This window comes from Geotrypetes seraphini, chromosome 18 (genome assembly GCF_902459505.1).
Source record: "Geotrypetes seraphini chromosome 18, aGeoSer1.1, whole genome shotgun sequence".
NCBI lineage: Eukaryota > Metazoa > Chordata > Amphibia > Gymnophiona > Dermophiidae > Geotrypetes > Geotrypetes seraphini.
The window spans coordinates 38,618,570-38,645,965 of NC_047101.1; the positions used below are offsets into that span (position 1 = coordinate 38,618,570).

A 27,396-nucleotide genomic window follows, 5' to 3' on the forward strand; every position below is an offset into this window, starting at 1 on the left:
CAGATGTAAAATGATCCTTTGAGAGAAAGTACTCTCATAAAATACTGATGCACAGACTAAATGGTGTCAAATAAGGTGGCTACATAGTAAAGGAATCCTCTTGTGACCAAAGCAAAGCTTTAGAGTCAAAAGTGCAGAGATGTGTGTAAGAGAATGACACAGTGACAGAATTCATCCCCGTCCCCGCTGATAACCACGGGAAACCATCCCATGTCATTCTTTGGTGTCTATCTCAACCTCAGTCCTACACCAGCATTCTTCAATGCAAGGCTTGAGGGTCAGTGGTTGTGCCCATTCATACTCTGATTCTTATGAGAGCCAAGTATAGGATAATAAAGTCATTGTGACATCATTGATGAGGCTGGCTCATAGGTATTGATGGAATGAGGCATTATGACATAGTAACATAGTAGATGACGGCAGATAAAGACCCGAATGGTCCATCCAGTCTGCCCAACCTGATTCAATTTAAAATTTTTTTTTTTTTTTCTTCTTAGCTATTTCTGGGCAAGAATCCAAAGCTTTACCTGGTACTATGCTTGGGTTCCACCTGCCGAAATCTCTGTTAAGACTTACTCCAGTCCATCTACACCCTCCCAGCCATTGAAGCCCTCCCCTGCCCATCCTCTACCAAACGGCCATCCACAGACACAGACCGTGCAAGTCTGCCCAGTAACTGGCCTTAGTTCAATATTTAATATTATTTTCTGATTCTAAATCTTCTGTGTTCATCCCACGCTTCTTTGAACTCAGTCACAGTTTTACTCTCCACCACCTCTCTCGGGAGCGCATTCCAGGCATCCACTACCCTCTCCGTAAAGTAGAATTTCCTAACATTGCCCCTGAATCTACCACCCCTCAACCTCAAATTATGTCCTCTGGTTTTACCATTTTCCTTTCTCTGGAAAAGATTTTGTTCTACGTTAATACCCTTTAAGTATTTGAACGTCTGAATCATATCTCCCCTGTCTCTCCTTTCCTCTAGGATATACATATTCAGGGCTTCCAGTCTCTCCTCATACGTCTTCTGGCGCAAGCTTCCTATCATTTTTGTCGCCCTCCTCTGGACCGCCTCAAGTCTTCTTACGTCTTTCGCCAGATACGGTCTCCAAAACTGAACACAATACTTCAAGTGGGGCCTCACCAATGACCTGTACAGGGGCATCAACACCTTCTTCCTTCTACTGACTACGCCTCTCTTTATACAGCCCAGAATCCTTCTGGCAGCAGCCACTGCCTTGTCACACTGTTTTTTCGCCTTTAGATCTTCGGACACTATCACCCCAAGGTCCTTCTCCCCGTCCGTGCATATCAGCTTCTCTCCTCCCAGCATATACGGTTCCTTCCTATTATTAATCCCCAAATGCATTACTCTGCATTTCTTTGCATTGAATTTTAGTTGCCAGGCATTAGACCATTCCTCTAACTTTTGCAGATACTTTTTCATATTTTCCACTCCCTCTTCGGTGTCTACTCTGTTACAAATCTTGGTATCATTTGCAAAAAGGCACACTTTTCCTTCTAACCCTTCAGCAATGTCACTCACAAACATATTGAACAGGATTGGCCCCAGCACCGAACCCTGAGGGACTCCACTAGTCACCTTTCCTTCCTTCGAGCTTGCAACACTATTGGCTTTTATGCATGCATGAAAGCAGTGGCAGCTTGAGGATATGGCCACTAGCTGCAAAGCTTGGAGATTTCTGGTTGCTAGACTGGAGGAGAAGATCTTTAGTTGACAGGGCTTGGGGATCCCCACCAGCTCAAGTATTTACATTTTGTATTCAGGTGGGGAGAAAATTTTGTGCCCTTCCCTCCCCCCACCCCAAATTAGTGGTGTGGCTATGCCACTGAATAGAATGCAAGTATATTTGTGATGCACATGTCCCAAAGCACAACATATTCCAGTTAATAAATTCAAAATAAAACACTTTTTTCTACCTTGTCTAGACATTTTGTTTTTCCATCATCTTGGTCTCAGTTTCTCTATCTTCTACTAATTCTCTTTCTAGTGTCTGCTGTCCATTTTTTTTCTCCTCTTCCCTCTTGCTCCACTATGCTCTCACTATGCCTGTCTCCAACATATTGATTTTGCCCTTTCAGCTTTCCTCCCTTTTTTCTTTAATAATACTAATAATAATAATAACAGGCTAAAAAAACTGGGGCTATTCTCCCTTGAGAAGCGGAGACTTAGAGGAGACATGATAGAAACCTTCAAGATCCTGAAGGGCATAGAAAAAGTGGACAGGGACAGATTTTTCAGATTATGGGGAAGCACAAGTACAAGGGGGCACTCAGAGAAATTGAAAGGGGACAGGTTTAGAACAAAAGCTAGGAAGTACTTTTTCACCCAGAGGGTGTGATAGGCCAGAACAAGTTACAGGGCTTCAAAGAAGGTTTGGATAGGTTCCTAGAGAACAAGGGAATTGAGGGGTACAGATAAGGATTGAGGTTAGGTTATAAGGGATAGGAGCAGAGATAGGTTATAAAAATAGTCAAGGACCACTGCTCAGGCAATGGGGAGGCGGGAGCGGACCGCTGGGCACGATGGACCTCTGGTCTGACTCAGCGGAGGCAACTTCTTATGTTCTTATATACCGCAATACCGTGAAGTTCTATGTGGTTTACAAAGATTAAGCAAAGGTACAAATTGATTGACTTTAAGAGGGGAGGAAGAAAGAGGGTTAACAGGACAGGAAATCCATTTTTGAGGAGAGAGTGATCAATAGAACAAGTTAATCGCTATAGAGGGGAGAGAGAAGAGAGGATCAGTTGTCTAGATACTTTAGGAACAGGTGTGTTTTCAGACGTTTCCTAAATTCCTCATAAGTAGTGGGCGAAAGCAATTGTCTTTACCCCATGATCCTGCTTGGTGCAAGAGAAGATCATGGTGTTTTTTCAGTTTACAACCTCTCACTGGGGGGGGAACGAAGTTGGAATGTGAGCTTCTCTTGTGTCTGTTGGCTGAGAAGACGAAAAGGTCAGTTATATATTTAGGGGCAAGTCCGTGTAGTGCTTTGAAGCAGAAGCAGGCGAATTAAACTTTACACGCACCTCCATTGGCAGCCAATGCAGCTGCTGGTAGTAGGGTGTCATGTGGTCAAACTTCCTCAGCCCAAAGATCAGTTTGACCGCTGCATTTTGCATCAATTGTAAACGCTGTATGTTCTTTTGGGAAATTGCTAAATAGGCGATGTTACAGTAGTCAAGTAGACTCAGTACGAGGGATTGGACTAGGGTTCTGAATGCCGCTGTATCGAAATAAGCTTTAATGGATCTGAGTTTCCAGAGAGTGAAAAATCCCTTTCTGATCAAGGAGTCCACCTGGTCTCTCATGGTTAGGCACTGATCCAAAGTTACACCTAGTATATTTATGGTATCTTTTTTCTTTACTGCCTCTGTCCACTCAAATCTTACCTTCTTTCTCAATCTTCTTTTTAAATTTTCAGCTACTTATCAGTTTTCCACCTCCTCTCATTCTGTAGCTCTCCAATTTCCCATCTCTTTTCCCAGCCTCCTATTTTCTTCTATCTACTCTCCATTACCACATTTCTACAACTGTATTCAGTGTTCTTTTTCATCTTATCATCTGCTTTTTGACCTCTTCCAGCCACTTCCAGAATCGCCCTCCCTCTCTCATCAGGATATATCTCCCTGTCTCTTTCTCTCCTTCCCCTAGCATCTCCTAGGGAAAATGCTTGAGTACCTGATTGTAAAAACCGCTTAGATAACCTTGATAGGCGGTATATAAATCCTAATAAATCTTCTTATCCAACCTCTCTTCCCTCCTATAGGTCCATCTTTCATCCTCTCTCCCCATGGTCCAACATCTCTCCCTCTCTTTTCTGTTCATCGCACCCTCCTTGATGCTGAACAATAGGTGGGAGGGAGAGAGGGAAACTTGATGCTGAATCTCTTTCCCTTCCACCCCCAGATCTTTCCCTTATTACCCTCCTTCCATCCCCAAGTCCAACTATCCCCCTTTCTCTTCCCAACTGCCCTCCTATGCCCTTTCCAACTATCCTATCCTCTTATTCTATATATCGCCCTCCCTCTACACCACCCCCAGGTCCACCATCTCTGCCTTTCTCTTTCCAACTGTCTTCCTTTCAAGTATCTCATTCCCCTTTCCTTCACAGCAACCCACGACCAGCTCCTCTCCTTTTCTCTCCCTCCAGAACATTGCCCACCATCTCTCTCTTTTGTATCCTCTGTTTCTGGCCCTATAAGTTCTTCCCCCTTCACTCCCCACCCTCAGTCTAGCACGTCTTTGAAACCCATCCCCCATTCTACATTTAAAAAAAACACTCCAGGAGGTTTCCTGGCCCGGCACATCCTCCCCCTTCACCTACGCTTGCATCCATTTTTGTTGCAGGGGAATGTCAGCTCTGGCAGTGGCTTTGAAACGTAGCATCCCTCCCTGCTTTCCTCCAGATACTTGGTCAAAAGCTGCTTGCACAGTTTCAGGCATGTGTCTTTCTTATGTAAAGTTAACTCTTGGGCACAATGCTTTTTAAGACACTAATTTCAGATTGTTATAAATTTATATTTGTATTTATTTATACCCCGCCTTTCCCAAGGCAGGTCAAAATAGAAACATAGAAACATGATGGCAGATAAAGGCCAAATAGCCCTTCTAGTCTGCCCATCCACAATAACCATTATCTCATCTGGAATACTGCGTTCAGTATTGGTCGCCGCACCTCAAGAAGGACATGGCGGTACTTGAGAGAGTCCAAAGGAGAGCAACGAAAATGGTAAGAGGGCTGGAACACTGCTCATACGCTGAGAGGCTGGATAGGCTGGGGCTCTTCTCTCTGGAGAAGAGGAGGCTCAGGGGAGATATGATAGAGACATTCAAGATCATGAGGGGCATAGAGAGGGTGGATAGGGACAGATTCTTCAGACTAAAGGGGACAGCAAATACGAGGGGGCATTCCGAGAAACTGAAGGGAGACAGGTTCAAAACAAATGCAAGGAAGTTTTTTTTCACCCAAAGGGTCGTGGACACTTGGAATGCGCTACCGGAGGAAGTGATCAGGCAGAGTACGGTACAAGGATTCAAACAGGGATTGGATGGATTCCTGAGGGATAAAGGGATCGTGGGATACTGAGGGAAAAGGAGATAGAGGGGTATAGATAGAGGATTACTGCGCAGGTCCTGGACCTGTTGGGCCGCCGCGTGAGCGGACTGCTGGGCACGATGGACCTCAGGTCTGACCCAGTGGAGGCATTGCTTATGTTCTTATGTTCTTATGTTCTTTCTCTCTCCAAGAGATCCCACATGCCTATTCTAGGCCCTTTTGAATTCAGACACAGTCTCTGTCTCTACCACCTCTTTTGGGAGACTGTTCCCTGCATCCACAACCCATTCTGTAAAAAAGTATTTCCTTAGATTACTCCAGAGCCTATCACCTCTTAACTTCATCCTATGCCCTCTCATTGCAGTTTCCTCTCAAATGAAAGAGACTCGACTCATGCGCATTTACATTAAGTAAGTATTTAAATGTCTCTCGTATCTCCCCTCTCCTGCTTTTCCTCCAAAGTATACAGATTGAGATCTTTAAGTTTCAAGTTTATTTAAAATTTCTTATACCGCCTAATCAAGCCTTCTAGGCGGTGTACAAAAAATGCCAAAACAATGCGCCAATTAAAATACAATATGAACAAAGACAAACCAAGGGAAATGACAATTTATAAAGACATTGACGAACCGGAACAAAAGGAAAGAAGGGTTGGAACTACAATTGATAGAAAGAAAGAGAACATTCAAGGGAAAGAACAAAGGAGGGGGAACTGAAGGTAGAAACCTGTCCCAATATGCCTTATGATGAAGACCACATACCATTTTAGTAGCCTTCCTCTGGTTCGACTCCATCCTTTTTATATCTTTTTGACAGTGCAGCCTCCAGAATTGTACACAATATTCTAAATGAGGTCTCAGCAAAGTTTTATACATGGGCATCAATACCTCCTTTTTCCTACTGGCCATACCTCTCCCTATGCAACCTAGCATCCTTCTAGCTTTTTCCGTCACCTTTTTAACCTGTTTGGCCACCTTACGATCATCACATACAGTCACTCCCAAGTCCTGCTCTTCTGTTGTGCACATAAGTTCTTCACCCCCTAAACTGTACAGTTCCCTCGGGTTTGTGCAGCTCAAATACATGACCTTGCATTTCTTAGCATTACATTTTAACTGCCAAATTTCAGACCATTTTTCAAGCTTTGCCAGGTCTTTCTTCATGTTTTTCACACCATCCGGCGTGTCTACTCTATTGCAGATTTTGATGGTGATAATGTAAAGCGTCCTAAAGTTAAAAAGAGGCTAACAGCGCCTCGCATCCAAAAACTATAAACCAAGTCCCATATTTCATCTTACAGAAGAGGTATTTCTTCAACATTTTCTTAAAACTGCTCAAACATGTTTGCTGTCCTAACCACAGTTGTCTGGCTTATTCCTGCTTCTCCTGCTATTTGGTGAGTTGTTTGGGGTATTTGCAACGTGTCCTCCTGGCTCAGTACAAGATTGCATACAACGTCTGTGTGCTCTTGTATGCAAATCGAGCACGGTTGTCTGCTGCCTGGCTTACAATCTACAGTGCCTGTTGCTCAGATCTTGTGTAGTAACATAATAATAATAATAATAACTTTATTCTTGTATCCCGCAATACCATGGAAGTTCAATGCGGTTAACAATAGAAGAGACTGTACATTTACAGCGATGATACATATTACAGTGTTATTACATTTACAAAGATGTTACATAAATAGCAGTAATAAAAAGGCATATACTAAAGAAGAGACTGTACGTATACAGCGATGTTCCATGTTATAGCGGTGATACATTTACAGTGATGTTAAATGTGAGGCAATGAAAAGGCAGGGCAATTAGATAAAACAGAGATTGAGAAAGAGAGGCCATAGTGGCTTGGGAGGGGGGCATAGTCAGAGGGAATGGAGGCATGTCGAGGTCAGGAGGGTGCAGGGAAGGGGGGAAGGCAGCGTTAGCGGAATCTGTCGAAGAGGTAGGTTTTTAGTGACTTCCTGAACAGGTGGTAGGGTGGAGAGTTGGAGATGAGGGCGGTAAGGCAATTGTTCCATTTGCCCGCTTGGAATGCTAGGGTTCTATCAATGAATCTCTTGTAGAGGCAGCCTTTTAGGGAGGGAAAGGTGAATAGATGACTGCAGATAAAGACCCGAATGGTCCATCCAGTCTGCCCAACCTGATTCAATTTAATTTTTTTCTTTCCTTCTTAACTATTTCTGGGCAAAAATCCAAAGCTCTACCTGGTAATGTGCTTGGGTTCCAACTGCTGAAATATCTGGCAAAGCTCACTCCAGCCCATCTACATCTTCCCCAGTCCATCCTCAACCAAAAGGCCATATACAAATACAGACCATGCAAGTCTGCCCAGTACTGGTCTTAGTTCAATATTTACTATTATTTTCTGATTCTAGATCCTCTGTGTTCATTCCACGCTTCTTTGAACTCCATCCCCGTTTTCCTTTCCACCACCTCTCTCGGGAGCACATTCCAGGCATCCACCACCTTCTCCGTAAAGTAGAATTTCCTAACATTGCTCTTGAATCTACCACCCCTCAACCTTAAATTATGTCCTCTGGCTTTACCATTTTCCTCTGGAAAAGATTTTGTTCTACATTAATACTTTTCAAGTATTTGAACGTCTGAATCATATCTCCCCTGTTCCACTGCTTCTAGGGTATACATATTAAGGGCTTCTAGTCTCTCCTCATATATCTTCTGGCACAAACCTCCTATTATTTTCATCGCCCTCCTCTGGACTGCTTCAAGTCTTCTTATGTCCTTCACCAGATACGGTTTCCAAAACTGAACACAATATTCCAAGTGGGGCCTCACCAGCGACCTGTACAGGGGCATCAACGCCTTCTTCCATCTACTGGCTACGCCTCTCTTTATACAGCCCAGAATCCTTCTGGCAGCAGCCACCATTTTTTCGCCTTTAGATCTTCGGACACTATCACCCCAAGGTCCCACTCCCAATCCATGCATATCAGCCTCTCACCTCCCAGCATATATGGTTCCTTCCGATTATTAATCCTCAAATGCATTATTCTGCATTTCTGTGCATTGAATTTTAGTTGCCAGATTATAGACCATTCTTCTAACTTTTGCAGATCCTTTTTCATATTTTCCACTCCCTCTTCGGTGTCTACTCTGTTACAAATCTTGGTATCATCCGCAAAAAGGCAAACTTTTCCTTCTAACCCTTCAGCAATGTCACTCACAAATATATTAAACAGCTTGGAAAAGAGTCGGCTGAGGGGAACTAGGATTGAAGTCTACAAAATCCCGAGTGGAGTAGAACGAATACAAGTGCATCAATTTTTCACTCCGTCAAAAATTACAAAGACTAGGGGACACTCGATGAAGTTACAGGGAAATACTTTTAAAACCAATAGGAAGGAATATTTTTTCATTCAGAGAATGAACACATTGCCAGAGAATGTGGTAAGAGCCAGTGGCATAACGAGGGTGAGTGGTGCATGGGGCGATTGCGCCTCTACACCACCCTCTTCTCCGCCCTCCCCCACTCCTTCCCGATCTCCCCCTGCCGCACATATGCCCCCCTCCCCTTCCCCGTATCTCTTTAATTTTCCAGGTGAGCAGCATCATGAACTTGCTGCCCACATCATGTTGTCTCTCCCTCTGACGTCACTTCCTAGGCGTGGGACCCGGAAGTGTTGTCAGAGAGAGCCGACACTGGCATGGGCAGCAAGTTCGTGATACTGCTCATGCCGGGAAATTTAAAGAGGTGGGAAGGGAAGGGGTGCATGCGTTTGGTAGAGGAGGTCAGGAAGGCTTGGGGGTGGTGGAGAGGAGGACGGGTGCCAGCACCCCTACCAAGACAGTGCCCAGGACAGACTGCCAAACCCCTGCCCCCCCCCCCCCCCCGTCCCCCTTTATAATGCCACTGGTAAGAGCAGTAAACATAGCTAGTTTTAAAATAGGTTTGGACATGTTTCTGGAGGAAAAGTCCATAGTCTGCTATTGTGACAGATGTGGGCGAAGCCACTGCTTGCCCTGGATCGGTAGCAGAGAATGTTGCTACCATTTGGGTTTTTGCACTTGTGACCTGGATTGGTCACCATGAAGATGAGATACTGGGCTAGATGGACCTTTGGTCTGACCCAGTAAGACAATTCCTATATTGTAGATAAAAAAAATAATAAATAAAGTTTTCTATTTTAAAGTTAAGAGTTTTATAGATAAAAAATATATAGGATGTTAAGGTGAAGCTGGTCTATTGGAAGCTTTTTTTAGTCAATACTTTCCTTTAAAGCTTGATTAAAAGGAGTCCTTTCTCCTCAGGAGCACAAGGAACTACTGTTCGGAGCTTTACATTCACTCCTGTATGACCTCGCTGGCTCCAGCACTTATAAGATGGAGTAAATTTTTTTCAACAAAGTAAACTGGTTTTGAGAAATATAATTGCCTGTCTTTTCTGTGATGCTGACTTCATTATCCAGTGTCTAAGGCAGCGTATCTCAAACTGTGTGCCGAGGCACTCTAGTTTGCCTCCTGAGATTCCAAGTGTGCTGTGGCACACTGAGGAAGAGAGGCACCTGCCAGCTGACTTCCCTAAGCGGTACATCGCCAGCGCTGCCCGATTTGCCGAAGGCCTTCCCCCCTTCTCTCTAGCGTCCACCGGCTTCCCCCTTGGCTTCTCAGTCTCACCTTTAAAGCTAATTACAGTAGCCTGCAGAGGATCGCCAGTAGGTAAAAATGATTTTATTTTCAAATATAGTGATTGAAATGTGTCAGTTTTGAGAATTTATATCTGCTGTGCATATTGTGTGTATATGAAAAATGAATGGAAAAAATTGCTTTGCAATTAGTAAAGGGGATGGGATCTAAGGCAGAGCTTGGGTGGGTCTAGGGAGGTCTGTGGTTGAGGTACTCAGTTGATATTTGTTGGATGTAGGGGGTACTTAGTTTGAAGTAGTTGAGAAACACTGCTGTAGGCAATCAGCTGGCACCAGTGCCTCTCCTTCTCTCCGGCCATCTTCCCTGCTGGCGCCCCCTACTGGCGTCTCAGGGCCCATCTGGAGGGCCTCAGCACATGCACGGACGTCGACATGATGATGTCATGCATATACGTGATGTCATCAGGGCGACGTCTGCACACTTCTGGGTGCGTCAAGCCATGGCCACTACCTTTAGTGTGCCCCGGCTCACGAAAGTTTGAGAGACACTGGTCTTAAGGGAAGCTGCTAACAAGACAGGATACAAATTCCATTAGATGATTGTAATGTGATGTCGCTAATCCCATTTGTAGGTTTTGTAATTTTGGTTTTCTTTCTGCTTAGGTTCTGGTGCTTAATGCTAATTTTACTTCTAGCAGTACAGATGCTAAATCTTATGTTTACTCTTATGATTTCTCTTTTGCTCTGATTGTGCACAACTTCACTGTCAGTTTAATTTCCATCCTATAAATTCACATAGAATTTTTCTTTTTTCAACCATCTTTATTTTCTCTTCTTTATTAATTTCCAGGTACTTTAGTTAGATTGTGAGCCTTCGGGACAGTAAGGGAATTTTTTAAGTACCTTCTTACTTCTCATTTATAATCTTAATGTATATTTTCTTCAAACCGCTTAGAACCTAACGGATGTAGCGGTATATAAGAAATAAATTACATTACATTACATTTACAGTAAATTAGAGGGGAAGAAAAATAAGGAAAAGTACACAGCATGAAGGACAAAATCATCCTAACATCCGGAGGGTTCCTTCTTATTTTCTTAGAAGCCAATATTAACAGTTTCATATATTGAACAGGCAATGGCTCCAGTGATTGCCAAAGGCTTGGGGGGAACGCTGAAGGTTACCCTCAGGAGACTCAGGCAGGTTGTGGACAGAGTGCATGCTTTGCCCCCCTGTGTGAAGAACAGTGCCAAGCTTGTTCTGGAGATCTCATTGGCAACAGACAGAGCTCTGTAATGCTGCTGGGGTCAGCCCAGCATTCCTCTCGCATGTAACCGTCTCAGCTACGTTGCAGTTCTGAGCTGGCCTTGCCAAATAAGCATAGTAGAATAGCAACAACAGTGGTTCAGTGAGTGAAGGTATATATTTATTTTTTCATTCAATTTTCTATAGCGTTCTCCCAGAGGAGCTCAGAATGGTTTACATAGATTTATCCAGGCATTTAAGCACTTTTCCCTGTCTGTCCCGTTGACCTCAGAATCTGTCTAACATACCTGGGGCAATGGGGGACCAAGTGACCTGCCCATGGTCACAGGGAGGAATGTGAAGGGAATAGATTTAGCAGATAAAGACAGGTTGTTCACCCTCTCCAAGGTAGGGAGAACGAGAGGGCACTCTCTAAAATTAAAAGGGGATAGATTCCGTACAAACGTAAGGAAGTTCTTCTTCACCCAGAGAGTGGTGGAAAACTGGAACGCTCTTCCGGAGGCTGTCATAGGGGAAAACACCCTCCAAGGATTCAAGACAAATTTGGACAAGTTCCTGCTAAACTGGAACGTACGCAGGTGAGGCTGGACTCATTTAGAGCACTGGTCTTTGACCTGGGGGCCGCCGCAGGAGCGGACTGCTGGGTACGATGGACCATTGGTCTGATCCACCAGCAGCAATTCTTATATTCTTATGAGTCCTCAACCTCTGGGTGCTGAGGTTGTAGCTTTAATCCCTGCGCCACACTTTCAGACATGGAGGGGCATTTTCGTCTAAGTCAGAGTTTGGACATTTTGAGAAAGACGTCCGGAAATTCAGGAGTAAAAATGTCCATTCTCAAAAGTGTCACACACCTAACTTTTTTTTTTTTTTTTTTTTTAAATAAACTATCTAGACATTTTAACTCTTAATACATCTATCTTTTTTTTTTTTTTTACATTACCAAATATAAAAATATCTTCATGAAAATGCATTAAAAGCAAGCTAGTAGACTAGCTAAGACGTCCAAGTACATGACAAAAACATGGTATGATGAGACATAGCATGGCATGGTACGGCAAAATGTAGCACAGCAAACACAATAACTACAAAGCATGCTAACATAGTATGATACGACTTGGCAAAAATGGTAAGGTCAACATGCATGACGAAACAGCATGGAAGACATGGAGTGGCCCACATGGCTTGTGAGATTGTAGCATGGCAGACATAGTATGGTAAATATGATATAGTATTCTTTAAGCCCGTTACATTAACAGGTGCTAGAATAGATGTGTGTGTTTCTTTCTTTCTCTCTCTTTCCTTGGCCGCTGCCTATCTGTCTTTCTTTCTTTCTGTTCTCTCTTTCTTCGGCTGTCCACCACCATCCCTTGCCTGCTCCCCCTGTCCAGCAGTAGCCCTTCTACCTTCCTTTAACCTCTCCCCTTCCAGCAGCACCTCTTCCCTGCTCCCTAATACCTGCTCCCAAACCGCCATTCCTACCCTCCCTCCATCCCGGCTTCCTGGTCTCTTCTGGCCCACCAGCACGAACCGCTGCCACCGCCGCTGCTCTTCATTCTATTTCTGTCTGTCAGTGTCCCTGCCGCCGCAGGATAGAGGAAACCGCCACGCACGCACTGTACCAAACCGTCATGCGCGCGCACACCGCATGCTTTAACATTCTCTGCCGGCCACAGAGTTACGGATCACGGAGGCAGGGATCACGCAGGTAGGAGTGTGCATGCGCGCTTAGGGTTTTATTATTAGTGATAGTAGAGTAGGATAAAGATAGCGAACAGTAGGACAGAATGTGGAAGAGTATGGTATGAGAAAACATGGCATGGTCAGATATAGGCCAAAGCATATATAGATCAGTGAAAGCCTCCAGCAGCGTTTGCATTATTGGACATTAGTTGTGCATTACTACGGTTACCAGATTTTACTGTTGTAAAATCCAAACCCATGGCCCCACCCCCAGGCCGGCCCCGCCCCAGTCACGCTCCGTTCCAGCCCCCTCAACTTGTTCTTGTGCTCGGAGCTGCATCAGGAGGGCATCCGCTCATGCATAGGTATGACACAGTGTCATGAGCAAATGCGCATACACATGAAGTCACTGTGTTGCATGCGGAGATGCCCTCCCGACGCGGTCCCGAGCTGGAAGCTTTTCGAACCCGGACAAAGTGCTAGCTTTTGAAAAACCGTCCGGAGCCTGAATATGTCCTCTAAAAATAGGACATGTCCAGGTCAATTCGGATGTCTAGTAACCCTATGCATTACTAACAATAACTGGGCTTAGTAGTTGGGTCGATTCAGGGTTTGATTAGAGCATGGGCAACCCAGGCATGTGCTTAGGGCCCAAATGTCTTGAAACAGCCCTCTCAGATGTGCTAATTCAATGGGTCCCAAGGCAGATTGTTGCCCAGTAAGCCAGTTGTGATAGAAAGAAGAATGGGAGAGCAAATAGAGCCCCTCTGGCCCAGTCTATTTTCTCCATGTCCTTGTGGTCAGCAGGAAAAATCAATGAGAGCACTTCTTAACTTTTCATAACTGTCTCCTCCTCTGCCAGCTTCCTCTGTTGTCAGAAGCATATAAGACCCCATTTATGGGAGTTTAAAATGTGTATTACATTGTCAATTTGCAGTAAACTGGCCTTTAAGTGCTTTAAATCAGCAATTAAGACTTGGCATTTGCAACAGATTTATAACCTCTGATTGGTTTGATGCTGAGTTAATCAAGTTAATGTAATTTGTGTAATTTGGTATTTGTTTGATTTTTATTTGATGTTGTTTGAATGTTTAGATATCTTTGCTAGCATTATAATTGTTAATTTTGAACATAGCATGACCTGGATGAACTTTCTGCCTGTTCCAGGGTATGCTGGAGATAAGTTGTAGCAGCTTGGATGAATAGCCTAAGAGGGGAGCCTGGTTCAGGTCCCACTGCTGCTCCTTGTGATCTTGGGTAGGCTTTTTAACCTTCCATTGCCTCAGATACAAACTTAGATAATAAACTTTCTAGGGACAGGGAAATACCTAGTGTATCTGAATGTAACTTACCTTTTAAAAAGGCATAACCAAAATCCTTTCCCCTCCTACGGGAGGGGCCTTAGGCACCTCCCTGGTGCATCCCAGGATGCACCGGGAAGGGGAAGGCATGCCATTTTGTAAGAGGAAGGCCTGCCTTCCAGCCGGACTTCCTGAATAAGGGATGGAGGGACAGGGAGGTCGTCAGGGTACTGGGGGAATTGTCGGGGAAGGGAGGAGGTGACAGCAGGAGAGAGTGGGCATCTCTCTCGCTGCCAGGAGTGGGTGTTGGGAGGTTGGGCGACATGGCAGGAGAGTTGGCATCTCTCCTGCTGTTCTTTGATTTCACGGGGGAAGGAGGGGGTTGTTTTTGTGTTGAGGGGTTTTTAATATGTGGATGTATTCTGCACATGTGCTGATCGCTACCACCAGTGACTCATCTCAAGTAAATTTAGCGAGCCTACGCTCCACGAACTTCATTTGCATATGCTGTTTTGGAAGAATGACTCGCCTTTTTAAAATCTGTACAAGAATGGCTTCGACAACGACCCTTCCCCTTAGATCTTAATGTCATACCTTTTGTCTTGGTCAAATCACTATTTTCTCTCTTTCCATTTGGAAATTTCTTCTCAGTCTTCCGCTGCTGTCTGCTCAGGCTACTGGACTACTGAACAAAATGTGTTCACCTCATTGACCCTGTTATACTATCCTCTTTTGTCCCTATGTTTCCCAATTCTTATCTATTGACAATTGACTGTGATATTGGAATTCATTGCTAAGCAATACCCTAGACTCTGTTGCTCCCTTATGCTTCTAAGAACCCTGTACCACCATGGACTACCACTCCTGAAATGCCAGGTTCATCGTTCCAAACAACTCTGGAAAAAGCATGGATCCTCAGAAGCCCAGCAAGCTTGTCTTAGAGACCAACATTTTATACTGCTCAATTGAAGAAGACTATTGAAGAATGATTCTATTTGGTCTGGCCATTGTATTTGTAATTTTATATTAAGCTGGCAGGAGAGATCATCTCAACCAAATCTCTTAAATGACAAGACAGAAAAGAGTGTGACTAAAAGATGTTTTGCTAACCCTGTTAAATTTTGGTCTCACTTCAGGTATCCTTAATTTGTTCTTAATCTTTTGTAAACCGCGTAGAACTTATGGTTACGCGGTTAAGAAGTATGATGTTATGTTAACAGCTAAATCAGATTCTGAGGCAAACTTTCCAACTATGTGGAAAACTATTAGTAATCAAATCTTAGATGAAATAGCCCCACTAAAGACATGTAAAAGAAAACAAAAGCCTCTAAACGATTGATATGATGCAGAATTATTGGCTTTTAAACAGAAATTAAGAAAACTGGAAAGGATTTGGTTAAAATCTGGTAATGAGAAGGACAAGAAAAATTGGAGATGTAATTTAAAAATCTATAAGAATCTTATGAAAGATAAACGCTCCAACTATTATGCACAGAAAGTAGGTACAGTTAAGATAAACAGTAGAGAACCATTTAAACTAGTGAATAAGTTAACTGACACTGTTTCTATAAAGCGATCACGTAATGAAAAATCTCTGTCTGCTGACATATTGTAATTTAAGAGCTACTTTACAATCTACTACTGATTTCCCCAATTTTCAACCAGTGCAGTTGAGAGAAGGTATAAGAGCTGAAATGTACTGGAATAAATTTGATATCCCAGATTGGCAACAATTTATTAAGTTGTACAATAAATATGTCAAATCGAGCTGTTTATTAGACACGGGCTCTCCGACAATTATGAAGAAGGCCTCAATTACCTTAAGGTAGATCTGTTTAAATTGATTAGTTTCTCTTTGATAAATGAGCTATTTCCGAATGAGTTGGGTCATATTTTGGCTACCCCTATCATAAAGAATCATAAAGAATTTATATCTGTAATAACAAACTATAGACCTATTGCAAGTATATCTTTGTTCTGTAAAATAATGGAAGGTTTGGTTAACTTAGTCAAATATCTAGAAAAATTCAATATTCTTCATGATCATCAATCTGGATTTAGACAAGGATTCAGTACAGAAACGGCTGTAGCTTCTTTGATAGATCATATTCATTGTTTGTTTAGCCAAGGCAGCAGCGCTCTAATACTTCAGCAAGATCTTAGTAGTGCTTTTGACCTGGTAGATCATGAGATTCTACTGGGGTGTCTAGATGCTACGGGAATTTCTGGAAAAGTTCGAGATTGGTTCCAGGGCTTTTTGAAAAAAAGATCGTATCAAGTTTTCAGCAATTGTCAATATTCCAGTTCTTGGAGCAATCCTTGCGGGGTACCTTAGGGTTCACCATTGTCACCTACCTTTTTTAATATCTACATTGCCCCTTTGGCTGATTTATTACAAAGTCTAAATGTAATATTTTACATTTATGCCGATGACATTACAATACTGATACCAGTCATTTCTCTTACCACGAAAATAAAAAATCAGATCACCTTTATCTTAAATTGGATTGAACAATGGACTATTGAATTTAAGTTGAAATTAAATACTGAAAAAACAAGATTTTTTTCTTGCTAGTCCTAATGCTAAAATAATGGATAAAACTGTTTATTAAGAGGACAAGAACATCCAATAGTTCCCTCTCTTAAAGTTCTGGGAATCACACTAGATCGTCATTTAACCCTGGTGGAACATACTGATATACTTGTTAAAAAATGTTTTTTTGCACTATAGAAATTGCGAACCATTAAAAAAATATTTTGACCCTATCTCTTTCAGATTACTAGTACTGGCTTTAATCTTGTCCATTCTCGATTACTGCAATATAATCAGTCTGGGATCCTATAAAACAATCCTTGGAAGACTAAGGTTAATTCCACATACAGCTGTCCATTTAATCTTCGGGTTGAAAAAACAGGAACATGTCAGCCCTTATTACCATCAACTGCACTGGTTATCAATAGAAGCTAGAATACTTTTCAAATTCGCTTGCGTTGCTATAAATTGTTATCTGGATCATCTCCATTCTATCTTTTTTCTCACTTCAAATTGTATAGTCCGATTAAGTCTACTCGTCATTCTAGTTTATTTACTTTTTCTAATCATTACCGTACAAAAAGTTTTTTGATAGAACCTTGGCCTATCAAGCAGGTAAAGTCCAAGCTTGGCTAGATGATATGATTTGACAAACTGCATCTTATTGCACTTTCGGGAAATTAGTTAAGACCTATTTGTTCAAGAAATTTGTTATTTGATTAGTGACTACATCATAGTATTCACACTATAATAGTATAAAACTTGTATTGTTGCTTCCCATATGTTCTGTATTTGATCACTGAATTGTTCAGTTTTCTTATTTTGTGACCCACCTAGAACTCTTTGGGTGTTGGCGGTATAGAAAAATAAAGTTATTATTATTATTAAAAAGATTTATTCTCAAATCTAGCTGCTAACTTGGCAAACTCAGGCAAACAATTATGCTCCACTTTTTCTCAATTTACAAGTGTCCATTCAACAATTTCTGCTAGTGTTCTCCCCTCACACGGCACAACGGAGGAGTCGTGAGGATAAGATGTCAATAATCCAGCCATGGGTATACAGTTCAAAATACACTTTATTGTAGAAGCACTGCGAAGACTCAACACTGACAGTGTTTCGAAATCAATACCTTTGTCAAGAGTCTTGAAGGATGATTTCTCTATCGCATGAATATAGAACTCCTCTTCAAGTGTTCTCACCCCGTGACTTGCTTTCCCTTACTCATGACCATTAGCATTGCTTTGAACACCAGTTTTTGACTCTGCTCATTTCAAACATTTACCTGCGCTTATTGCACTATTCATGCGATAGAGAAATTATCCTTTGAGCCTCTTGACAAAGGTATTTTCAGTGTTGAGTCTTTGAGTCTTCGCAGTGCTACTACCAATAAAGTGTACTTTGAACTGTATACCCGTGGCTGAATTATTGACATCTTATCCTCTCGACTCCTCCGTTGTGCTGTGCTTCTGTCATTGTTGAGGCATTTTTGGACTTTCTTTTCAGTGTTCTCCCCTCACCAGATTCCCTTGCCTAATACATCTGTTCTAAGATTTACACTCAAAACCATTTCTTCACCTCTGTCTCAAGTATCCAGGTCTTCTTGGATGTCATTTCACACCCCATCCCTTCTAGTTGGTTAAAGCTACCTTCCTTTGGTTTGCTGCCATTTATGTACTAAATTGTCATCAACAATCTTTCTGTAGCCAATGTCCACCCTATTTTGAAGAAGATCTCTCTAGACCCTGTTGTTCTAGCACATTATCACCCAATTTCAAATCTACCATTTCTCTCAACATTAATTGAATTTGTTCCTTTCCATCAGCTGCAATCTCGCATTGAATTGGTACTAGCTCTACACACCAGTCAATTGGGTTTTCACCCTGGTTTCAGCACAGAAATGGTACTTACTGATCTCTTAAGTGAGGTCTACAGTAATGTAATGTAATTTATTTCTTATATACCGCTACATCCGTTAGGTTCTAAGCGGTTTACAGAAAATATACATTAAGATTAGAAATAAGAAAGGTACTTGAAAAATTCCCTTACTGTCCCGAAGGCTCACAATCTAACTAAAGTACCTGGAGGATAATAGAGAAGTGAAAAGTAGAGTTAGAGGAAAAATAAAAATAAAATAAACATTTTAACAAGACAGCATTGATCTAAATACTTTGGAAGGTAGAAGAGAAGAGAGAAAGGAATAGAAGCAGAAGGGGGAGTCGTTGAACAGTAGAATTCTGGAGAAATTTAAATGATAGAAATAGAACAAAACAATGACAAAAAGCAAAACAATAGATAAGATTAAAGATAAATCATAAGCTGGAAAGAAAAATAAAATAAAACTTTGTCTTCAATCCACGGTTTCAGCGTCAGTGATGAAGTGGAGCAAGTAAGTTTAGGAGGAGCGATTGATGTTTCCAGAAAGGGCTTCTTCAGGGAAGAGACTTGGCAGACAGTCCCAGGATGCCTATGTCTCCTCCCCTGCGATGTTCTCCCATCCATGCATTCCCTCCCAGACACACTGTAATCTGGATGGATGCTTTATTGCCCTTGCTGTCTCTCTAGACCTCTCATCTGCATTTAGTCTAATTAATTGCACCCTATTACTTCAACAACTTTCTTCTTTAAGTATTGCAAGCTCTGGTTTACCTCTGTTTTTATACAATTTTACATTCCAAGTTTCTCTGTATCATCCCTGTCCACACTATTGAACCCTTTTGCCTGTGGGGTCCCCCCAAGGCTTTATTCTCTTTCTCACACTTTTTTCAATCTTTTCTTAACTCCTTGGCTACACTCGTACAGACCCATGGCATCAGTGCTTTTTATTATATGGACAACATTTTACTTATTCATTATACTACTACTGAATGTCTTGATCTCTTTCCCCCTCCAAGTCTGCCTGAAAGACACTACCACTTGGCATGATGATCATCACCTTGTGTTAAATCCAAGTAAAGCCATGACCTGTTGACTCAACAGTCAATTTCCTCTTCAAGTTTGTAAGCTTACTCTCTTCAATTTATCTTTAGCCCTTGTTGAATCCTTTCGATACCTCGGAGTGACTTTGGATTCCAAGCTTTTTTTCAGCAAATTTCCTCAGTACTATACTTTAGCTTTATAACTCTACAACAATTAAGATCAGTCCACAATCAACTAGATAAGGGTTCACTGCATACATTATTCCTTGCTTTTAATTATTGCTCCACAATACGTCTACTATAATGCGATTTATTCAGGTTTCACTACAGCCAAGCTGAAAAGACTTCAAACTACAAAATATGGCTGCTTGTGTATTGTGTCAAGCTTAACAATAGGACCATCTCACTCTTCTGTTCTTTCAATTGTTTGGCTGCCCATTAATTTCAGAATTCAAGCCTTACACATTGGTAGTCCTAATTACTTGGCTTCCTTTACAAGACAATCCCATATATGCCCACTCATTTCCTCCGTTCTCTCAATAACCGCAGGCTGGTTCTCCCTGGACCTTCTCCAGCCTGTTGAAAGTCCACCAGGTGCAGTGCTGCCTTCTTCCTACACCTTTGCTCTAGAATGCCTTATCGCTCTCCCTTCACGCAGAAACTTCTTTTAACCAGTTTAGAGCAACTCTCGATTCATTTTTCTCTCCCAAAACTGCTCTTGCACACTAAGGATATTTCAAGTTATGCGATAACCCTTTTGTCTTTTGTTAGTGCTATGTTGCTTTTATTTTCTCCTTAATGGATGGCCCTGCCACAAATAATGATGGCTCAGAGATCCTGTCCCAGAATCTGGAACCTAGAATCTAGAATGAAAGTCTGATAGTATCCTCTTTATGATTGGCTGCTTTCCTATTATTTTGAGTTCCTTTCCTTTTTATTACTTTTACTATTTTTGGGATTGTAGACCACTTTGACTTGCAATGCAAATAAGGTGGTAAATAAAGATAAAATTGTAACTTATTTGTTTGTACTAGAGGATTTTCTCTTTATCCACACATTACTGTATACAGAATAGTCACTTGGCACTGTCGCTGTTATGAAAAAGGTCTGGTCATTTGCTTTTTCTCCTTTACTACAGCTTCCAGTTTTCTCCCACCAAGCTTTTCTTCAGTGTGAATAGGATTGCGAGGGGTGAAGGCAGTGCTTTCTCTTAGCAGAAGTGTTTAATAGAACTTTTGCTTCTTTTTCTTGCAGATTAAGGAGTAACACAGATTCAATTATATTAGCTGCTTGGAACTGACTTCCTCTTCTCAGTAAGAATGGTACAACGTATCTGCTGCATTGGTGCCGGTTACGTCGGGGGTCCAACATGCTCTGTCATTGCTCAGATGTGCCCTGAAATCACAGTAACTGTTGTGGACATCAATCAGAAGCGAATCCTGGCCTGGAATTCAGACCAGCTACCTATTTTTGAGGTAATCCTGAAACCTAAATCTGCCATGTGGTACTGCAGAGGCCACACATGCAGGGGTGTGTGGACTGCCCTGGACGCCAAGTCGGAGGGAGCTCTGGCACCTCTCCGCCCCACCATGCTTGTGCCATCTCTCCCCCCCCCCACCCCATACCTCTGTATTATCTTCGCTAGCGTGATTAACTTCTGCCTATTGCTCACGCCAGCCTGGTTCCCCTCAGAATCACTTCCGGGTCACAGGGCCAGGAAGTGACATCAGAGGGGAATCCAACGCTGGCACGAGGAACATGCTGTCGAAGCCACTCGCACTGGCAAAGATTTAGAGATACAGGGGGGGAAGGGAGAGCACAAGTGTGGAGTGGGGGCATGGAGAGGAGGGCATAGGGGTGCAGGGGGTGCCACCACCCCAGGTGCCTCCTACCGTTACCATGCCACTGAACAAATGTAGTCTCTTGCAGGGTGGATGGCCTTAGATGGAGGTTAGCACATCCCTTGCAGCTTCCCCAATTAACCCAAAGAGCTACAGATTTTTTTAATCTTATGAAAACAGCAGATTCCTTTATATCGCATTTTACATCTGAGATGATCTATTTTACTTACTGGACAGTGCTATAAGAACAAGACATGACATCAGTTTGGGTTAGGGCAGGGGCCAGGTCAGGAGAGCTGGCGCCAGGTCAGGTTTTCAGGATATAAGAACATAAGAACATAAGAAGTTGCCTCCGCTGAGGCAGACCCTAGGTCCATCCTGCTCAGCGGTCCGCTCCCGCGGTGGCCAATAAATATGCATGAGATAGATTTGCATCTCAAGGAGGCAGTGCATGCATTGCAAATCCATCTGCAAATTCATTGTGGATATCCTGAAAACCTGACCTGGCTTCGGCTCTCGAAGACAAGAATTGCCTATTCCTGGGTTAGGGTAATGGTCTATTGAGCTTTTCTGTGACAGCCTGGATCACCTAGAAGTACCCATCAGATCCCCAAAAATGAAAGCCCATTCCGTGCGGCAGAAGGTAGAGACCGCTTAGGCTAACTTCCTAAATCTGTCTTGGAAGACCCCACAGCTAGTTAGTTTTTCGGGATATCCACAATGAATATGCATGAGATAAATTACATGCACTTGATTTTCTGAAAATCTAGGACTCCTTTTACTAAGGTGCACTAGCGTTTTTAGCGCACGCAGCAGATTAGTGCACACTAACCCCGCGCTACGTGGCTAGAACTAATGCCAGCTCAATGCTGGCATTAGCGTCTAGCACGCACTATTCCGTGCGTTAAAGCCCTAATGCAGCTTAGTAAAAGGAGCCCCTAGTCTGAACAAAAACACAGCAGATCACAGTGACGAAAATATAAATAATATTTTCATCACTGCAATCTGCTGTGTTTTTGTTCAGACAGATTTTGCAGATCAGTTGCTTGTTTTTTTGGGACCTATGCTGAAAATCCAACTGGCTGTGGGTTTGAGAAGCCCTGGTTTAAATAACGGTTATTGGTCTGCCCTCTAGAAATTTATCAAAATCCTTTTAAACAACAAAAATTAGTAATATTGGCCACATTCTTTGACATCAGATTCTATAGTTTAGTAGGACACTGGCTGAAAATAAATATTTTCCAAGCTTCATCTTAAATGTGCTATTAATTTCATGGAGTTCATTAGTTTCATGTCCAGTTCAAGTACTTTCATCTTTTGGGACCATTCAATTGAAAAAAAAATGCCAGTACCATCAAGGAAGTTATCTACCTTCAACCCTTTAATCTTTGGAACAGACCAAAGGTCTATCAAGCTCAGTATCCTGTTTCCAACAGTAGCCAACCCAGGTCCCAAGTACCTGACAAGATCCCCTAAGAGTAGCAGCATTCTAGAGCTAATATTGTGATGTCATAATGTCTCATTCCATCAATGCCTAAGAGCCAACCTCATCAGTGATGTCACAATGGCTTGATTATCCCCATACTTGGCTCACAAAAGAACATAAGAATTGCCAGCAACGACCAACCCAGATCCCAAGTAGTATGATACCACCCTTTAACCTATTCTACTGGTACTTACCAAATTCTACTTGAATAGCTTGATGAATGATTTATTTAGTAGTGCAATATATTCATTTTTTTGTAAAATAAATGTAGCCGTACATCCACATTAACATCTCTCTGCTGGCAAGGACCTCCTAATATGTAATCTTTGATTAGTAGCAGTGTGATCGTACAGCAAAGACACTAAAGACACTTGTCATTTATTTTGCCCATATCTTTTCAGTCAAATGATTGTCTGTTTTCCATGCTTTTAGCCAGGACTGCAAGAAGTTGTGAAGGCCTGTCGGGGGGTGAACCTCTTCTTTTCTACAGATATTGCTAGAGCTGTCCAAGAGGCCGACATCATCTTTATTTCAGTAAGTTGGTACTTCATATATAGTAATGTAATGTAATTTATTTCTTATATACCGCTACATCCGTTAGGTTCTAAGCGGTTTACAGAAAATATACATTAAGATTAGAAATAAGATAATAAAAATATAGTGTTGTAGAAGTACAATAATTAGGTAGAGACGTGCACAGACTTTTTTAAATTTACTGCATTTTCATATATTTACAGGCCTTAAACTTGTACCAACAAAGCACGTTCAGAAAAAAATTTGGTCATATCCTCATTTTAACAAAAGTCACTTGAGAGCATAGGAAAAAGCTTATAGCATTAAGGTAACAAGTCTTGGCCCTTAGAGGCACATTCTTGTTACAGTTTCCTTGTAAGTGTATCTCAAAAACAGATATAGCGGACTTAGAAAAGGCACATAATACTCTTGGGAATTATTCTAAGATCTGGAAACCCTATGAACAATGGAGGAAGCACTCTATATAATTTTGTTTTTCTATGTATTGTTTTGAGGTGGGGATTCTGTTGGGGCATTTAGATTTGTTTTTCTAGCTCTTTGTTATTTGCTTGGTTGTTCGCTTTGTATATTTGATTGTATTCCTTTTAAAAACTTTTATACACATAAATAAAAAATAAAAAAAAGGTGCAGAGAAGGGCAACAAAAATGATAAAAGGTTTGGGACGACTTCCCTATGAGAAGCTAAAGCGTCTAGGGCTCTTCAGCTTGGAGAAGAGATGGTTTGAAGTGATATGATAGAGGTCTATAAAATACTGAGTGAAGTGGAAAAGGTAGATGTGAATTGCTTGTTCACTCTTTCCAAAAACACCAGGACTAGGGGGGCATGTGATGTAGCTATTAAGTGTGTATATGCTACATTCCTTGCCCAGAAGGTGCCAGGGCATCCCAAACCCATGAGAATGACAGGGATGGGGGTAAAAGTAAAAACTCTCAAATTGACAGGAGAGAGGTTAGCTGTTAAACCAGGCCTTGGGTTGCAGTTTCCCAGGGGAAGGAAAAGAGAGCAACACTAGGGTCCCTAGAGATTAATGACCATACTAAATACACAGAGGAAGCACCTGTGAGGAAAAACAAGCCTTATCAGGGTATGCCCCTCTACACAGAGAAGAGAGTAGAGAGAAACAGGAGAGAGGAACCGAAACCCAAGCAGCAGGCTTGCCAGAGGGAAGACTTGGAGGAAAGTTCCAGCCTTCAGAAGAAGACAGACATAGAAATGTTGGATGCTGCTGGGAGTAATGGGGAATCCTCATTAGAACAGCTCCAACCCATGGAAATTACTCCCAAATGGGCAAGTAATCCCAGGAAATGGGAATGGGCTGCTGACCCAGGAAAAAGGTTGGAAACTACAGAAACTGTAAATGCTTTTCTTACAACTTTAAAAGTAAACTGGCTACTGTTTGGGTACTGTGAAGACTTGCTGTGGCTCTTACCTAGAGTGGGGGATGGGATAGAAGCACTTATATCCCTGCAGTAGGGGCTGAGGGGAAATGTTTCAGCAGTGTGATTACTGCTATCTCCGTTTGCTCTAACCTGAATCCTTATCTGATAAAGCCATTAAGGATTAGTGCTGTGCACAAAGCCTAAGAAGGAGTTAGGTAGTGAAGCTTTTGTTTTTGTTTGTTTTGAATGTTAAGCCTGTCCCGGAAGAGACCTGGGTAAAACCCTGCTTTACCCAGCTGTTCCAGTTTTTTTTTTTTTTTTTCCACAAACTGTTTGAGTTTCTAAGTGATTATTTTGTCCTGTTTAAAGCTGAAGATGATTATTTTGAATTGTAAATGATTTTGAGCACTCTCCACAGTACTGTTTGTGGTCAAGTTCTGGGGGGGGGGGGGGGGGTTTGTTCTGACTGTTATTTGGAGGCTCATGGGAATGAATAACCACGTGTACGTCCAGCCGTTCAGAAGTGTGCGCAACCGCTGGTGGCACAAGAGAAGAGGTTTGGAGGGCAGAGCGGGGCCACGTGTCAGGGTTTTATCGGAACAAAATCTGGTAATCCTGGTATGGTACCAATGATAAGATAAGGACTGAAGTGAGGCCTGAATTGGCATTAAACCTCCAGAATATTTGATTATACTAGGAAAAAAACGGGAGTCTTCAGCTTAGGTCAATATAAATTTATTCATCCATTAGCTTTTGGTGAATTAATCATTTGCATGTCAATCAGTCCTAGGTCATTTGAGATTTCCATTCATCTAAATCACTATAAATCTCACCTCTACATAATTTGTAAGCATATCATAATCTACTTTTTCCAGTTTCTGATTGTTTAATGTACAGTTTTCAGTTAGCATTCTAACTTCTTCTTGTCTGCCAGGTGAACACTCCCACCAAAATGTTTGGTATTGGCAAAGGGCGGGCAGCTGACCTGAAATACATAGAAGCGTGTGCCCGCCAGATTGCTGAGGTGGCAGTAGGATTCAAAATTGTGGTGGAAAAGAGCACTGTTCCAGTCCAAGCAGCAGATAGCATACGTAGGATCTTTGATGCCAACACTAAATCTAGTGCCAGCTTCCAGGTAATGCTCAAAAATATGTGCTAAGGTCACCCAACAATCACTTCCAAGCTTATATACCACGTAACCCAAAGTGCTCCGAATCGTATGGTAGAGTAACCACAACCCGGGACACGCCCCTAAATGCGGCACCCTTGGTCAATCACAGCACCCAAAGGCAACTGGTTATAAACTGTCAAGCAGTTTATATTGGTGGTTATATTTTTTCACTTGTTCTATATTCTCCAGTCACTGTGCCAATGCTTATACTTTTTAACATAGTGAGCAGTTATTTATGTTTATACTTGCGGGCTCTGATGCGTTTCGCCAGGACGGCTTCCCCAGAGAACCTACTCCTCCCTTAAATGCTGAAATAACGAAGTGATCAACTCTTTACCTCACGTTCTTTCCTGCTCACTTCCAGGTAATGCCATCCAATCCTGGCCTGTATCTTTTTTTTTTAAATATATATAATATTTCTTTATTGAGCAGACCAGTACACACCTAACATAACAGAGTAAAGGGACATCCATCAATCCAGAAAAAAAACGCCCTACCGGGCATACAGAGAAAAGGTCATAAACACAACCAAGATCAGATGTCTCAGGAACAAGAGGTGCTCAATACAATTTTCCATGTAAAACCCTCTGAACCCCCCCCCAGGACATATCGTAGCACCCCAATACTATATCATACATTAGAATACACCGTAGAAAACCGGATCCAAACCTCCCCCCAACCCCTCCACCCACCCCTACTCCCGACCTGTGAAATATATATACGAAATACACAAAATAGACAAAAAATAGACAAAATAGGGAGGAAAACTAGGTCAAAAAGGGAAGAAAAAGAGGAAAAAATAAAGAGAAAGAGAAAGGAACCCCATAAGAGAATCCAAGTAAGAATGAGTCTGAAGAGGGAGAGGACAGAAGACCCCAGTAGAGGCTAACAGTTCCCTCTACGTGAATTTTGCAAAAAACAAAACCAGTTCCAAGCAAAATTAATGGTGCTTTATTTTCTGGGATATGAGTTCATGCATGCATAGATATGGATCAAAGAAAATACCCCTGTCGGAATCAACATTTACAAATTTGATAGGTGCCCAGGAAAAGGATCTAGGTGTCATCACTGAGGATACATTGAAACTCCCAGCTCGGGTTCTGGTGGCTAAGAAAGCAAATACAGTAGAACATTAGAAATTATCAGGGAAGGAATGGAAAACAAAAATGAGAATGTTATAATGCCCTTGTATTGCTCCATGGTGCAACTGCACCTTGAATACTGTGTGCAGTTCTGGTCACTGTATCTCAAAAAAGATATAGCAGAATTAGAAAAGGTACAGAGAAGGGGGGACAAAAATGATAAAAGGAATAGGTTGACTTCCTTATGAGGAACGGCTAAAGTGGCTAGGGCTCTTCAGCCTGGAGAAGAGACAATTCGGGGGAGATGTGATAGAGGTCTATAACATACTGAGTGGAGTAGAACAGTACATGTGAATCGCTTGTTTACTCTTTCCAAAAATACTAGAACTAAGAGGCATGCAATGAAGCTACTAAGTAATAGATTTAAAACAAACCAGAGAAAATATATCTTCACTCGGTGTGTAATTAAACTCTGGAATTCATTGCCAGAGAATGTAATGAAATCAGCTT

General features: G+C 42.0%; 1 protein-coding gene across 1 annotated transcript in view; it reads left to right on the forward strand.

Moving 5' to 3' along the window:
* The first annotated feature begins 20,660 nt into the window (after positions 1–20,660).
* The window catches only part of LOC117351531 (UDP-glucose 6-dehydrogenase-like), a 70,393-nt gene continuing 63,657 nt past the window's right edge, over positions 20,661–27,396 (forward strand). Inside the window, exons 1-3 of the mRNA XM_033926913.1 lie at positions 20,661–20,867; positions 23,152–23,253; positions 25,568–25,768. Coding sequence (XP_033782804.1) covers positions 20,712–20,867; positions 23,152–23,253; positions 25,568–25,768 — 459 coding nt within the window. The 5' untranslated portion in view covers positions 20,661–20,711. The remainder of the gene's footprint in view (positions 20,868–23,151; positions 23,254–25,567; positions 25,769–27,396) is intronic.